Source organism: Strix aluco, chromosome 2 (genome assembly GCF_031877795.1).
Source record: "Strix aluco isolate bStrAlu1 chromosome 2, bStrAlu1.hap1, whole genome shotgun sequence".
In the NCBI taxonomy this organism is placed as follows: domain Eukaryota; kingdom Metazoa; phylum Chordata; class Aves; order Strigiformes; family Strigidae; genus Strix; species Strix aluco.
This window is the reverse complement of record NC_133932.1, coordinates 111,086,916-111,103,553: the sequence shown is the minus strand read 5'-3', so window position 1 is coordinate 111,103,553 and position 16,638 is coordinate 111,086,916. Positions and strand designations below refer to the sequence as shown.

General features: G+C 43.5%; 1 protein-coding gene across 2 annotated transcripts in view; it reads right to left on the bottom strand.

The window, feature by feature from the left end:
• SMAD9 (SMAD family member 9) overlaps window positions 1–16,638 on the bottom strand; it is a 37,169-nt gene that overhangs the window by 12,804 nt on the left and 7,727 nt on the right. For both annotated transcript variants that reach the window (XM_074815821.1, XM_074815822.1), the window contains exons 2-3: window positions 9,189–9,812; window positions 2,368–2,625 (exon numbers count right to left, since the gene is read on the bottom strand). In XM_074815821.1, the coding sequence (XP_074671922.1) occupies window positions 2,368–2,625; window positions 9,189–9,600 (670 nt within the window). In that variant the 5' untranslated portion in view covers window positions 9,601–9,812. The remainder of the gene's footprint in view (window positions 1–2,367; window positions 2,626–9,188; window positions 9,813–16,638) is intronic.

The window sequence follows — 16,638 nt, the reverse complement described above, 5'->3', positions numbered from 1 at the left end:
ACTCTAAAATCAGAGTTGGCAAAACTCCCTCCAGATTTGTCCTTTGTACCTCTGTCCTACAAGGGAAGGCTGGGCCTCTTCTGGTTTGTTCAGTCTCACATCAAACAGCAATGGATGTGACAAAAATTATGGAGAAAAAGTATCAACTCACAACCTACCCAGCTCCTGATTTGCTTTATTTATGGTACAGTAAGCTAGAAAACAGAAGGTGACTCTATAGTGGGGATTCTCAAGAAAGACAGGAGGCTTTAGAAAGCCAAAGAAAAAGGGACTTCATTTTTGTATTAGAAAATGTCGAAAATCACTACATAAGCACTAAAACCACGTAGTTTCATTCATTTAAACAGAAACTCAGTGGGCTTATGTGTAAATTACAGCCATATACAAGCTTGCAGGACTAAGGGTCTGTTTAAGAAGACCAGGGCTTAATTTGGTTCCGGGCTGAAATTTCCTCTTGTGTTTGAGATCTGTTGGCTGGCCCTCAAAAGAGAGCAACTTCACTCAGAGTGGATAAATGTGGACTGTCTCATAAGACAATCATTGAATCTTCCAAGTAAGGAATTTTATTTTATTTAAGGATTGATCAGGATTTAGAAATGTCATACACTATATCATATTTCTAACATATAGATGACATAACCCTTCCAAAGAAAATGCAACAAGCAAGAATAGTCAAACACAATTAAGGAAGAGTGGAAGAGAATACAAGTCACAGAAAAGAATATAATGTGGTTATACAGATATTTTTGATGTCTACACCCAAGCTAGTCACCATAAGGTCTCCTTATAGCCACTAAAGAAAAATAGGCACCTGCAGACATGGTGCATCTCACCTACTTTAGACATACACCTTAAGATGCAATGAATCTTGTTCTAGGAGTGCCTGTTTTTCTCCACTGATTACAGAGAGAGTACAGACAATTGCATGAGATGCAGAAATTTGCATTGTTGACATCTATATTTGGTCACACCAATCCCACTCAAGGTTCTTGATGTCATTCCAGTTTGCTTTAGATAGTCTTCCATCCCTGATTGTTACACAGGCAAATTATGCTTATCAGCATGCTGTGTGCTGTGATATACTGAAGCTCAGGTTGAGCCACTTCCATTTTTAAGTAGCTTTGCAAGGTCCCAAGTTCAGTTAAATGCACAAGCCAGAGTCATTACGTAGTTACAATGGACCTGATTTACCTGTCAGGACCAGCTCCACTGAATCCAGCTTGGTTACACAGAGGTGCAAGAAAAAGATGGGAGAAGACAAACAAGTCCTACTACTTGCTGAAATGTTTCAATGTTGCCAAATGTGATTTAATCTGAAGTATAGATCTAGAGAAGAAATGAATGAAGGTCCATTCAATGAATAGAGAGGGAAGAAAAAACATCACACTGTCTTGAAAGTGTCCGGCTTAAAAGGAAGTTCAAAACTACGAATACCTTGTAAAAATAAACACCTTTCTTGCACTCAAAATCAACAGGCACATCATTAAGGACATTAACTTAAATGCTTTGTAGTTGAGACATTAAAACATTAAGTTACAAGATTCTGACCTGAATTCATCTTTGTGAAAAAGCTGAGATCATTGAATCTATTTGAGTTACGACAAAGTGCAGAAGTGAATCTGAACCTTGTTTTGATATTAAAGCTAGCTCTCAGCTGTGTTGCATGATGCCTTCTTGGTATATTTAACAGCAAAAGCATAGTTAAATTCACAGGTAATTAGAGCAGTACTAAGTAAGGAGTTCAAAACGCAAACAATCTGAGTGACATAACCCTGTCGACCTCAGAACTGTGGAGCTGATGAAACACATTCCAAAGTCATAGGAATTTGCCTGGTGGCTTCACCAAGTGTTGGGCCAGATTGTTAAACACCTTAATTTCCTGAAGTTTATACTGTCTGGGATCACCATACACTAAAAAATATTTCTGTATACCAATTTTCCCATTTTATCCTGTCTCTCTTGATGGAGTTTCTAAAAGTCCCTACCCTGACCATCTCTTTTAGAGGCGCTTAACTTAGGTGTTGCAATTGCTCTTCTCCATGCATTGTATCAGAAACTTGGATGGGAAGCTTTAGGCAGAAGGTGGCCTGGTTCACCTGCTCCTCTCCTCAACTTTCCCCTTACAGTAATCATGAAATCTCATCCAGGTACTTCTAGGAGTGGGATGACTATAACACTTAGTCCCTTCAGCATCTGTCTCAAGGACTGGAAGACAATAGGACACAGTCACAAGAAATCATGTTCCAAATCCATCCTGTCCAACAGTTCAATCTGTAGCTACAGCCTGGGGGGAGCACATGGAATTGGCACCTGACCCCAGGCCCTGGCAAGAACATGACTGCCTCAGTCAGGAAAGCTCATTCTTACCCGTGAGCTGATAGGGACTTCCTGGTCCAGAAGAGCTTCCTGGTGAGTTGGGGTAGCTGATGCTGTTAGGTGACTGGGAGAACATGTGGCTGGGTGATGACGGAAAAGGGGTGCATGGAGGATGCTGGAAGGAATCAGGATAGGTGGCATTGTGTGGCATCAGCGGCTCGCTGTGCAGAGAAGTGTTTCGAAACTTGGCGAGGAGGCTGAGGTGAGGGTTAAACTCACTGTGTCTTGGAACGAGTACAGGAGGTAGGACTGAAAATAAAAACAAGAACAGAAAATATCTGGTTAAAACTGCACTCCTGAAATTATATCTCTTTGTAAGTTAAAAAAGGCATATTCCATGCTGCCCAAATACTGCTGTCATTGAAGGGCAACAAACCCGTCCAAAACCAAGAATCAAAAGCTGATTCTTGGACCTTTTGTTTCCAGATTTGAAGCCAGTTGCAGCAATTCCATATGCAAAAGATGGACTCATTCCTGACTTGAGCAAGATACCATAAGGTTCACATGCACAGACTCTTACAGAAATGCAAGTGGCACATTTCTCCATCTCAAAATTACCTATTCCTTCCTTCCTGAAAGACTGTACATGTCAGGAGTTTGCTAATTATTATCAACAGGATTTGCCAAAACCACAGACAAGTTTAATAATAATTAATAGTGCTCCACAATGCACTGCATATTTTACTATCAGTGTTTTACAGATGGTCAAAAGGAAGCACAGACCTGAATCTAGACACCAGATTTAAAAGGTTTTCAGGTACTTGAAAATGCTGCCAGACAGACAGTGGGATCTTTAAAAGGAAATGTAAATGGCAATTCAAATATTGCAGCAATATTAATTTAGCTCTTGCAATATAGTTAGAAAAGATCTAGCATGAGGAGGCAAATGTCAATGGTTGGTTGTTAAGTCATGAAAAACGCAGGTCAGAAAACTGAAATCCAAATTCATCCATGTAAAAACTGATCTAATAAAAGATATCAATTCTCTTCACAAACTGTCTTCACTTACATCTCATACTGTCAGTGCTGTTAACAGCACTGCTGAATTGAGAAACCTAAAGTTGACCCAAATTATTTTGGATTCTGACATATCAGGAGCAAGAGCAGAATTGGAGCCAAAACACTTCAAAAAACCTGACTAGTGAGTTACCTATGAAGATGCAGCCCTTAGGCTGGAACACAAAGAGGCTTGCTAAATAGTTCTGCATATGGGAGTTCAACTTGAGGCTTTAACTGGGTCCTCCATGGTCTTTGGGGGGGGAACAGCACCTACAATGGGTGATCCAAAATATCTCTATTAGTTACTAGCTCACATAGTGCCTAATTATCTTAGTTAAGGCCTTAAACACAGGTAGGGAGAATGAATCCCCAGTTGCTATCGTGCAGATCTAAAAGCCACCAGAGAAGATAAGGAGGCAGTTCGAGTTGTTGTGACAAGGATAAATTGTCCCAACACAGGGAACAATTCAGCAGGCTTGTATTGATTGACCTAGTGTCCACAGTTCCTCTGGCCTAAAACCCAGCGGCATGTAATCTTTCAGTCTATCCTTACTAGTTTATGGAAACAAATAGCAATGTGTGCTTTTGGTTATAAATGCTGACAGGAATATATGGTTTGAACGTGTTTTAACATATTGTTTGGGCCCAAAAGCTCTGTCTAGGTAAGGCCAATTCTTTTTAGGTAGGTTAGCTAACAGCTTTTAATTACAGCTAACTCTCATTTATCCAGCATAATGAAAGAGTGGAATAATTGCTATAAAGTAAATAATATATAGATAATGCAAAACATGTGCATGAGAAGAGGCTGTAGGAACACCCTCCTTGGAGTGCACCCTCAGTGCACATCAACTGCTCAGAGAGCTGGGGCAGTTTAAGCAGGAGGAGGAGGACCAGTGCCTGGTACCAACGGCAGGTTTACAGCTTCTTGCTTGATGTAGCACTATGCTGAAGCTGGGACAGGGCTAAACCATGCTCCTGCCCACCCACTGGCATATACCATTTGGGAACTTGCCAGTCACCCATGAACTGAAGAACCAAGCCCTAAAGACATGTAAAAGATCAGACTGATGACAGGGGGTTCACTGCAGAAGTCATCTTGCCTGCCTGGAAACACAGGCACTGGGACTCTTAAGTTAAGAGACTCTTCTCTGGCCCAATGCATTTCTAATTATATTCTGGCCAGCACAAGGATGGTACTTTGGAGACTACCTTCTTTCCTTTTGCTTCTGATATGCCGCTACCTGTGGGATGAAGACTTTGTTGCCACCCTCTTAAGTTCTTTGGTAGAGAAAGGTAATCTGCTTCTTTACCGCTTCTTTAGCTTTTTGGATTTCCTAGGCTCTCCCGGTAGAACTCATACAGGCAATACAGGTATTCACATCCGAAATGCATTGCCCAGTCCCCCACAGATCTCTTCACAGCCAGTGGAGAGAAACAGACTCTTTTATTGCTCAGTTCATCTGCTCTATACTGGGACAAGACCAGTACCACCACTGCAGATGTGGTTTTGGTGAGCTGGATCCCTCACATCCCATGCTCCTGTAAGCTGCTTCTGGAGTTTGCCTCTGCTGCTCCATGAAACTGGTATGATGCTTGCCAGGTCTGCTGTTGCTCAGCCAGCTCTGACCAGCAGCCTTAGAAAATGGGGAAGTGGTGATCCCTTTCCACCCAGCATAGGTGCTGAGCAAGGGACAGCTGTGCTACAGCAATGCCGTGCAGTGTTGGGAGGTTGGCACCTCGCTGTGGGTACCACTGCTAAGGAAGCAGCTTTCTTCAGCCCTGTCAGAACTCAGTGCAACTCTTTCTCTAAATGAAAGCTGAGAATCTGGATGTATGGACAGCACTTGCCAGGGAAAGCCTTTGACTCGCCCTGAGTGAGTCAGCAAGAGGAATTTTCAAGCCTTGAACTCCTTCCCAGCTCTGACCAGGGTACTCTTAATTTCTGCTCCGCTGTACAGTTTTTGCCACCTCACTCAATCTTTCCACTGACTGCTCTGTGGCTGCCTAGAGGCTAAAGCCTCTGTGGTGGTGAGGAATTCAGAGATTTTCTTGTTTGTGGCTAAAAATTCCCCAGAGGGCCTTGTTCTTTTGGTAACAGATGTCACTCTCCAGGGCTCAATCACTCTGAAGGAAGTATGACCAGAGGCACAAAACTGGGTGACTGAGCGCATTGGGACCTGTCTGTCCTCATAATCTACCTGCATTGCCTGCACTCAATGGGGTCCTTTTATTCTACTTGCTATTATTTTACTTTCTATCCTTCTACTATTCTTCTGCTTTCTATTTTTCTACTTACAATTCTCCACCAAGCCAGGGGTGGATCCTTCCTTCTATGCCTGCCCAAGTGTTGATGATTTTTGTTCAACTGAAGACAAATACAGTCATATCCCAAGTCCTGCCACTGCCTTTTCTGCACTAAGCTTCCTCCTATTCCTTTTAGCTGCAAAAGTTCTTGCTGGAAGTCTGTCTGTGCCCAGAGCCTGTGACTTCAGATGCTAGAAAGTAAACTATCTGCCTCACAGTTTAGTTCAGGTACAACATCCACACTACGATTTCTCACATAACAGCCCATCTTTGCAGACTTTATTACCTTTGGAGACCTCCCCTCCAGTAAGATCCATCTGTTCCCTGTATCCATGACCATTCACAAACACCAAGCACATGGCCAACAGTGAGATCATCAGGTGGTCTGCCAACTGGGAAGCAATTTTGCATTTTAGTCCCACTCAGGCTTGACGAAATCAGTTAGTCTAAGTCAAAAGTTCATTTAGGCTCCTGCTGTCTACATCAATGGTGCACACTAGAATTTGCAATATCTACACATGAATGATCTCATATAAAAATAACAGGGTACATGTTTAGGCAGCTTCTGTATTTTTCTGAAACTGCAGCTTCTCTTGACAACAAACCATTGAGACTTCTGACCAGCTCTTCAAGACAAAACAGTGAAGGGATCAGCAGAGCCTAACCACCATACCTATCTCCTTTAGGCTAGGTGGCCTAACCCCTCTCTGCAGTAGGATTTTGCACAAATAGAGGAAATATTTGCTTCTTTTTTTCTAAATGGCACCTGCTGCTCAGCAGACCTGAGCTGAAGTCTGCTGGGGACACTGACAGCAGCAATAAAAGCTATGCATAAACTGTGCAGTGTTGGTCAGCATAGACTAGGATGTGGCTGGGCAGACTGAGGACACAGCAGAAGCAATGAATCTCAGACCAGAGCTTAAAGCTGCTCTCTAGTAATAGAAGTCTAGGGATCTGCCAGGCCATTAAAGAACGAGTGAAGCTCTCCCATCTTTGACCCAACTCATTCATTCTGAATAAAAGTTAACTGATCTGGTTGCAGAGCGGTTGACTCAGTAAGAGAGACTGCAGTGATGGAAAATGAGCCCCAAAAGGATGGACATTTGTATGAAAATAATACTGGCTTGGGGATTATAAAAAATGCACCGCTGACTAATTTCATGGGTGGATTCTTTAGCTCCAGAGGATGAGACTCGGAGAATCTCACATAAGCCAAAGATCACCAACAGCCAAGATGCAGAAGATTTCCTGTAGTTAAAAGAGGACTGTTTAAACAGACTGGCATCTACATCAATTGCTCCCAGCCTTTTCTGTGGTGATCTCACTGCTACCACCTTCTTCTCTTGCCTCACTACCGCCTCCTCACAGCACTGCTTTCTGCCTGCCTCTGGCCTGGAGCTGCATTACTGCCACTTGTAAGTTATCTCTCCTGCTGCTGCCCCAGCACACCTGAATAGGTTATACTTCTTGCTGCACTGACTCATCTTTAGCAGGGAGGAGACTCACTTGTGAGCTTCAGCTTCTAAGCTGTCCCCATAAGAACAGCGGTAGGAATGAATACAACAGCCCAAGAACAATTCCTGGGTCCTGTGGGGAACTGGCACAGCACAGTTTCCATCCTCACAGCTGCACTCTCTTTGACCTCAAAAACAAGGTGGTCACATCCAAAGTGCCCCAGGTGCCTCCTGTGGGCTAACCCCTGAACCCTGAGAAATGCTAGTCCATGCGAGTCCACATGGGTCAAAGCTGTGCCCAGGAGCATGCTACCAATTCAGCAATACTCAGACCTGCACTGTGGCCCCGTCTCATTTACTAGCAGAGATGTAGTCAGTCTGCTGCAGAGACAAATGGTAGAGACATGTTCACAGCTGAAACCTTCTAAGTTTCAGGGTCAGAACAACAAGCTTTGGCAGCCACTTAGCAGCTGCTGGATTACCCCAGTACTAGCGTTTGTTAGCTGGCACTGAACAGATCAGGAGACCAGGGTTGAAAACAGCACTGTGCAGTGCTATCAGCTACCGCGCTGAGAAGACTCCATTAACCACACCAGAGTTACACCAGAAGAAATGAGAAGACACTAAAGACTGAAGCCTTCAAAGAGAAAGATACACAAAATGGGATATTTTATGAGCATATTTTCTTAGATTCTTGAAGAGTTTATTTTAGCAAGGCAGGAGATCACCTCTTTCCAACGAAAACTGTTGACAACAAGCACCACTCACTGCAGCTGTAAAATTTTAGTTGTGACAATGTTTACAGCAGTTGAGATACAACTTCAAAATGACAGCTCTGCTGCAGTGGAAGGATGATCAGAAAAGTGAGCAGCCCCTGTTTAACAATTGTTGACAAGTGTCCTTCCCTTATTTCATCTGTGTGAAAAGAAGCATCCCACAGTTCACTTTTCTGATACTAATGTCACCACAGAGTAAAGTTCATGCCAGACAAAGACTAATCACAGAATAATAAGTATATACTTACCAACCATATCCATTAGTAAATTAAATTACTGTGATTTTTGGCAGCAAGGGAGAGCTAGGTTAGACATTAGAAATCATGTTGAACTGTAAGGATAGCAAAGCAATAGATTCACTTGCCTGGGGAGGTTGTGGAGGCTCTACCACATGAGATTTTTAGAGCTCTTTAGAAAAAGATTTGTCAGGAATGTACCTGGTAATTTGGTTTGGTTTGGGAGTAGGGGCAGAGGAGAACAGGATAACTGCTCAAGATCTCTGTCAGCCCTACTTTCTAAGATCCCTATAGAAGTCAGGATTGAACAGTATAACTTTTTAACAGCTGTTTCACTGACACAAAGCCCAATTAAACGACCCTTCAGTGAGGTCATAAGTTTTCAGTGCTGATCAAATCCAGTCTAAAGAGGTTCATCACTGGAAAAAAATCAGAGTTTTATGGGAACTTGGGGGGTTTATTTCACATAAACTATTTATTTAGGTAAGTAAATCCCACTGAAAGCAGGCCACCAGGCATTTTAGGTAGAATCAACTGACCTGGCTTCATAACCGCAGCAAAATAAGCTATCTTACTGCAACTCTAATCTGCAAAGAGAGAGCTAGTGATACATTTTTCCTGTGGATCAATGAGTCGATTGTTGGTTTTCAGACAACGAGACATAAATCTAGCCAGGGTGGTAAGTCTACGATGGTGCCTAGACTTCATGTAAATGGACACCAGTTTGCAGGGGGGCAGTTCAGAGGGCAGCCAGCACCCATGCCCATGGGGCGAGGCTCGCTTTCAGCACCCTGGACAAGATCCAGGTGCCCCTGGGGGTCCGATGGGAGCAGACCCCACGGGTCGGGCGCTCCTGACTCCCCTCTTACTGCTGACTGATGGAGCTGTGATGCCATCAGGCAGGGGAAGACCCAGGATCCTTCCATCAAAACAAAATCTGCCTTTTCAGATTTCAGAGCACAACTCAGTAGGATGCACCAAGACTAGACCTGCCAGTGCAAGAGCTAATAGAAATGTGAATCATTTGCAGATGATATAATTACCTGGGGTTTCCACCCGCCGGTAATGGTAGGGGTTAATGCACACTTCTTTCTGTTTTGAGCCAAACGGGAACTCACAACATTCCAGTGGTTTCAACTCATGGTGAGATTGTAAATCAGGCCAGCGCCACACTCTGCAGTATATGACATGGGGAAGCCCCTTGCGGTGAGACACCTGCAGCCGCCCATCCAAGGAACGTGGGATCGTGACACATTTACTGGGCTGACCTGGACAGCTCAGAGCCCTTTCCAGTTCTTCCATGGCACCTTTTTTCTTCTTTAACTTCTTCACCAAGGAATCAACAGCTTTTTCTGCCCACTTTTCCTCTTCATCTCCTTGTTTCCAGCCCAGCAGCCTTTTCACTGCAGGACTGGTGAAGGAGAACAAGGAACTGATAGGGGTGCTGGAGTGCATAAGAAGCAGGGGTTACACACGAGCGTCAACGGAAGCACAAATTGCTCTCCTGCCTTGCAAGGCTTGCACGGAGTTTCAATATTGAGATGGATGCTTCCTTCAATGAAAGGTTCTTCCACACATATGTTTTTGTAGTCTTAGGCACTGGTTACAAGTAGTCCAACAGGGTGGGCCTCAGAACTTTCCAAACATCAAGAAACTGCTGATGAAGCCTGGAATAACAACACAATACTTAGTTAGGCTTCACACACTCCTTTCATTGTTCCTTCAATAAAATCTTTTCAAAGAGAAATTATTAAAAATGTGCATTTAATTTTCAATGGTTTTCTGTTTGGTTTTTGCTGTTTATTTTGGGTCCAAGCCTCTTCTCCCCACTACCCTCCACAGTCATTTTAGAGTTGGACCTCAGAAAGCATTAAGTGTCCAGTCACTTCAATTTCTGTTTAGAATTTAATGAACTAGGCAAATTGTTGCAGAGTTGGGGTTATATTTACTACAAAACAAAATGTACTCTTTTTTTATGGTAATAGCTGTAGGTTCAGCTCAAGCATCTTCTATGAAATTAAATCTGTAATATCAAATTTTATGGAAGTAATGAGTAGAATATTTCTCTGATTTCAACTCCCTCTCTGCCCCTCCAATCTCACTCTACTGTCAAGAGTTGTACAATACTAACTGCAAAATTAATTTAGAATTCAGCTACTCCCAGACTTCCTTTAATGACTTTGAAAGATCTATCACTGTTCTCTAAGCTTATTTACATTTTCTGACATGCAAGAGAAATACCTTGTTTGCCTAGCCAGTCTGTTTTGCTCTCTCTAACAATTCACAGTTTTTTGGATGAAAATCACAGACTTTTGGACACGGTTTGTGCTGGATGGATCCTGAGTTACTTCTGCTAAGAGTTGCTACATCTGACAAAGTCCAACAGAAAGAGTTTAGTTCTTGACGGGTTTTCTTTTTTATTTTTTTTTTTTTGAATGTAGCTGGAGCCAGTCTAATTTTAGCTAAAAATGACATATTTCCACTGACTGGAACTCTGAGGAAAAACGTCCTTGTATGTCAAGCTCTTTACTGCTTTAACTATACTTCATGGACCCCCTGTACATACCAAGCCCAAAAGTCTGAACTATACAGATGGCACATAAAGCAGAAGGTGGGGGCAGTTTCTAAATGGATGCCTCCAGAGAAGCAGCTCGATGACTGCCCTACTCCACCCTTGTTGAAGGACTTGGGTCCTTCTTGCCCTCCACCAGTAAAGGCCTGGACGTAGTCCTCAGCATTGCTTATATGCAGCCACTGAGGAGACAGATGTTGCCTAGTGTTGGGAGCAGCAGGGCTTCACAAACCATATTATTTTGCAGTTTCCTTAAATGCACAGCTCTTGTAAGAGTTCAAAGAGCACCTGGGGACACCAAGAGCAGGCACAGGCACAACATATTGAGACAGGAGGTCAATCCAAAAGACTGGTTCCTTGGCATAGTCTGATACCCTCAGCATCACACAGCTCTGGAGCATGCCACAGGGTAAGCACACATGGTCCAGGGCATCAGAGCCACCTAGACAACATGCAGTGTTTGCTGAGGGCCAATGACCACTCAGAGCCGTTTTCCTCCTAGCCCTTCTGTTTTGTTCTCATGCCTATTCCTCTGCCCCACTGCGTTACCCTTTAAGATGCCCAGCACCCTGAGAAGTGCAGATACATGTAAACATAAGGCACTTTTTCCCTTCCTCCATGAGAGCAGCAATGATGAGGGCAGGGGCTCAAATTCCCAAAACGCATTCCACAAAGCCAGGGAGATGGAAGCACTTGGTCCCACAGAAGAGAAAGCATAAAAATGACACTTTGGCATGTCACAAGCCCCAGCAGCAGCTGCTGTTACCCCAAGAGATTCATATTCCAAGCACCAGTGAACAGGAGGCTGCATGAAAATATGTATGGAGGCACTACAAAACTGGAAGGAAGAGCAGGCACACCTTGCTTCAGGCACCCATCACAGCACTGAGCTCTGGCTTATGCAATTTCTACATTATCAATCTATGTGTACATCCAGTTGTCCTCAACTGTCAAGAGAGGGTCTTGACAAGAACACAGCAGAAATCCCCTCACTCGCACCATTCAACAATCAGTGATCAATTCCACAGAGCTGCTCAAACTTGTCCCACCATGCAAAGAGAAACTTCAGATTCCAGATTTTTTCCTCACTCTGTATTAGCAAAAATTGAATGACCTCGAACACTTAACTGGATAGTTACAAATGCCTCTTAGTCAAAACCGAAGTCTATTCCAAACACTTAGAGGGTACATGTGAGAATGAAGTAAGTTCAGAATGATTTATCACAGGAAAAAACCCTCAAGCTGCTTGTAAAACATAATGTGGATAAAATTTAAGCAGACAACCTCCAGCCTTTGTGGGAGCAGGCTCAGACTACAGAGCCCAGCACCAGCCCCATCTAGGCATCCCATGCAGTGGAGGTGTCTGTCCCTTGCTGTCCCAGTTAGAACCTGTGGAGAATCTACCACGGCACTGCTGTCATTGCCTGGTGGCACCAAACCCCATCCTCACACGAGAAAATGAAACAACGCCAGGATCTCTGTGGATCAGCTCCGAAAGTAGAAACAGGAAGCAAGGAGAGCCTGGGATGAAAGCCCACAGGACCAGCAGTGGTGTAAAAGTCTCTACTCCAGGCTGAGAGGGAAAATGGCTCACACTTCTTATCTGAGGGGGTCTCCTGGGTGTTAGCATGTGTAAACAACTGCTCCTGATAAGTTAATGCAACATTACAATCATCAGATATGAAAACATACATGTTCACATAAAAGTATTGTCCTGAGATTTTCTTTTCCATTTTGACCAAGGTTTTAAATAAACACATTAATCTCGTTTAGTCAAATTAAATAACTCAACAGTGACATCAGTATGAGTCTGAGTACTATTGTTGCTAGTGGGAGAGTTGCCAAGACTATGTGTATAAAAGCAAAAGCCGTGCTTTGCAGACCATGTGATGTAGTCTCAGATAAGTACATTGCACAATTTCCTACCACGATCCCCCCAGTTTCTTCTAAAATATTTTTTTCCCCAAATTTAACTAACATACAAACTAAACAGCTTTCAAATAATATTATCAAAACATCCTAGTTTAATGTTATTAAATTACATAATACTGCACACTATTCAGCAGAATAAGCCCTGTGTTGCTAGGCTGAGATACTCCATTATGAAACACCTAGGCAGCCATTCTCCTCCATGGCTGTAATCATAGAGGTGTCGATTCACAGTTTAACAATCTTTCAGGACAGCAGTTGCTTAAGCTGTATGCCTTTTGTAACAGGCAACTTGCCTACCCAACTGGAAACTTCCAACATTGAAACATTTCAAAACCGTGTTTGATGTGTTTTCTGTGCTGATGATCCATCATGTTTCTTGATGCTCCTCACTTTAGAGTAGCAGCGGGGAAGGAAGTGTTAGAGTTTTGATCCATATCCACAGCACACGTATCAAGCCCTGGGCCACACCATGATGGAAGTTCTGGTCTGATCACCTGTGTCTCCCTCGGTGACAGTATGATGTGCTATCGTGAGTGTAAGTCAGGCATCATTCAGGGTACATCCCTAACATAATTGCCTCCTCTGGGACTACAAGGAAGCTTTGTCTATCTGTCAGGTGACTGGACAACACCAAACACAGTCAATCTTCCATGCTGTAAATCTTTATTCCATCACCGAGTTTAGCCTAAGGTCTGAAGTTTGCTTTAGGGAAGAGGCAGAAGAGTTATGGCACGTGAGCATGAACCCACCCTTTCGTTTCTGTGGTCTGCAGGAGAAGGTGGGACTGGAAATGCTTCAGCCCAGTTCACTGGCTCCATTCTCCCTAAACACAGGGTGTCTGCCTTAGCTATGGCTACACTACTGCTGGGGAACATTTCTGGGTATGGAAACTTGATTATCTACAGCATAAATTATTACCACAGTATCTGGAATGGCTTTGGTCTGTGCCAGTAGCACTCTCCCAAATAACTCTTGTGTTTAGTTCAGGAGTTAGCAGGGACATGGGGTAACTCCTAATAAGAAGTCTGCATAGAGCCACCCTGTTTTGGAGCGCAAGACAGCCGTTTTATGGAAGTGAACCTCTCCATCCCAGTTGGCCTCAAGGCCAAGAAGAGTACTAGGCATGTTTAATCTATTAGTATGGAAGCAGCCTTTCAGTAGAATTTACTTGGCCACATAAACATGTCCAAATTGTTGACACTCGTATCTGACCTACTCACACTCAAGTCCCTAAATACCTACTTGAGAAAAACAGGTGTGTACATGGCATGGACCATTCCACCTCAAAGGAAACAACTAGAAAAAAAATAGCAAAATCAGGCACTGCATACAGCTCATGCTGAGTGAGATGAGTCTCACCTCAAGTCTGAATGACTACTAGGCTATGACCCAGCAACATGGACACAAAGTGAAAGGGACTAGGATACCTTCTCCTGCTCCTAAGTCCATATTTCACCCTCCAGTGTAGAATTAGCTTGCAGGTCCTCAGGTCAACAGGAGTATGTTCCTCCAGGAACTTCACTACAGTAATTTCCATTGTGCTACTAAAGAGCCTGACACACCGAGAGCAGAGAAAAGCAGATGGAACACCATCACTGTGGGCTTATTGTTTCCTAACTGGAGCCAGGTCCTGCTGAAGTCAGTAAGAGGGTTTCCAAAGCTCATGGAAATTAAACATGTCCTCCTCTGTGTCTCCCGTGGCAGCATGCTGATGCCTCCACTATGGAAAGATTTTAGGAAATTTAGAATTCATTTGATGTAAAAAGGATCCACTGTGTCTTGCATCACCCATCAGCAGAATGTCTGTGCAGGCCAACATGCTGATGAAGGTCCCTCTAATTCAATTCCCATGGGCACAGCAATGAAATTGTACCAGTCCTAGTTACAATTTGCTCTAAGTTTTATGCAGAAGTCAAAAAGGAAGACTGCATGGATGCTAGTGAAAACAGGCGTAAAACACAACTGGGTAAAAGCACAGTGTCCATCCTCCCTCAAAAGCGTATGTGTGCACATGTGTGTAAGCACAGGTGTATGCAGATGTGTGTGTGTGCATCTCATCTCAGAATAAACCTCCAAGATGCTGCCTCCCTCAGAGTGCCTGCCCTGGCTAACTGAGCTGTGAGAGGAGTGGCTATCAGTCTCGAAAATGGCTGACATCATCAGTCTTGCTGTCACTGCAACAGCTAAGTAAGGCCACAGAGGGACATTTCTCAGAGGGTCGTCTAGACATAAGCTGTGCAGTTCTTGGAGATGCACGCAGCTGGAAAATGGAGTAGTAAGACAATTATATCGGGAAGTCTGCCGCTCGATGACTAAATCACAACAGAGTTGGAAAGGAGAAAATTATTTCAGTCAAACAACGTAAAGAGGAATGCTGTGAACATGCACTTGGTTAGTTATTTTTACCTAGCATTGACTTGGTTATTTCTACCTACTATGAAAGACAGAAGCATGAGAGTTTTCTCAGTGTAACTGAGTCTTGATTTGGTTTCAAAAGTGCCCAGCTGGCAGCAGCCAGTGTGCACCCAGGGCTGGCAAAGCACTTCCTGGGTCACATCATCACTGCCACTCGCTATGGGGATCTTCCACACCTTAGAAGGGGAAAGGGTTTAAAAATAAATAAATAAACAAACCAACAAAAGTGTTTACAAATACTTGGCCCTCAAATGAGCAAGGGATCCCACCAGCCTTGCCCTGGGCCTGCTCCCACACCCTGAGCCCAAAGCACCAACCCCGACACCAGGGTTTTGCAGGCACAGTAGATCAGAGCTGGGCAGGAGAGGTTTCACACGTGCATTCACTCCGAAAGAGCAGTGTGGAAGTGCACGCCTGAGCTGCACAGCTACTGCTGGTGCTTCAGTAACCAGCTCATGGCTTGGGAACGGTGGCCACATGTTACTCTTGGTGCATGTAAATCACTTGAAAAGACTCATGTTCCACTCGTGGCACCCACAATATCATTTGGGATCCCCTGGGGCTTCTTGCTGTGCTTGGGACCTGCCAGACAAGGGTGCTGTTATGAACCTATCTGAAACCACTGTCTTTTGCACCCAACAAAATACAGTGAATGAATTATTCATTACAATGTTACCAAGTTCTTCCACAACCACAAAACCTGACACCCAAGGTTTTAATTAAATGGGATGTAAAGAAGGTTGTTCTTTTTTTTTTAATTAAGAAACTAAATTTCTTCCTGGTTTGACCCTGGACTGCTCCAATTGAAAACAGCTGCAATGACAGGAGGTAAAGTACTTGAGACTCAAATTTGTCCACGTTTCACACAGCCCTGGCAACATCTCATTGTTTATTCCTATAAGCTTAAATGAATAATGAAAACTTCTGAAACTAATTTTCTCCGTTTTTTCCAAGTATGTTCTGAAAGCCCTTCTACATTGAACTTTATGTGAAGACATCAATATCAAAGGGCAAATCTCACAAGGCTTCATGCCTCTCTGGCCATCTGTCCACATTGTGGAGTCTTCACCAAACTTACTGCCTCCCAGATAAAATAAGGACAAAATTTGATGCCAGTGCCTAAAAATCTATGACATCCAAATAATTTATCTGAGCTTGTGGAATCATTCAAATCTTATCTCATCTACTCAGCATTGTTCAGCTTCTCTTGACAGTAGTAACACCTTCTCATTTGATATAAAGAAGGAAAGATTCAAGTATATAAGCTGCACACCTTAACACTGGTACAGAAATTTCCACAGATCAAACACTTGCAGATGTGTTTAAGAGGCGTTAATTCCATCACAAAAGAAAATTAAGTACCCAGCTCACTTTTGGTATGCCCACGATGCCTGACTGGGAAGGGATGTACCAATTCCTGCCGTGGGACCGCTCTGGGTGAGCACATTGACAGATGCTTCAACAAAGCTTCATTAGTGTGACTTAAGATGGGGAGAACAGAGGGGCATGGACATGGTAACAGTACCTCAATGTGCAAAAGGCTGTTGCAAGCAGGATAGGGGCAATCTGTCTTT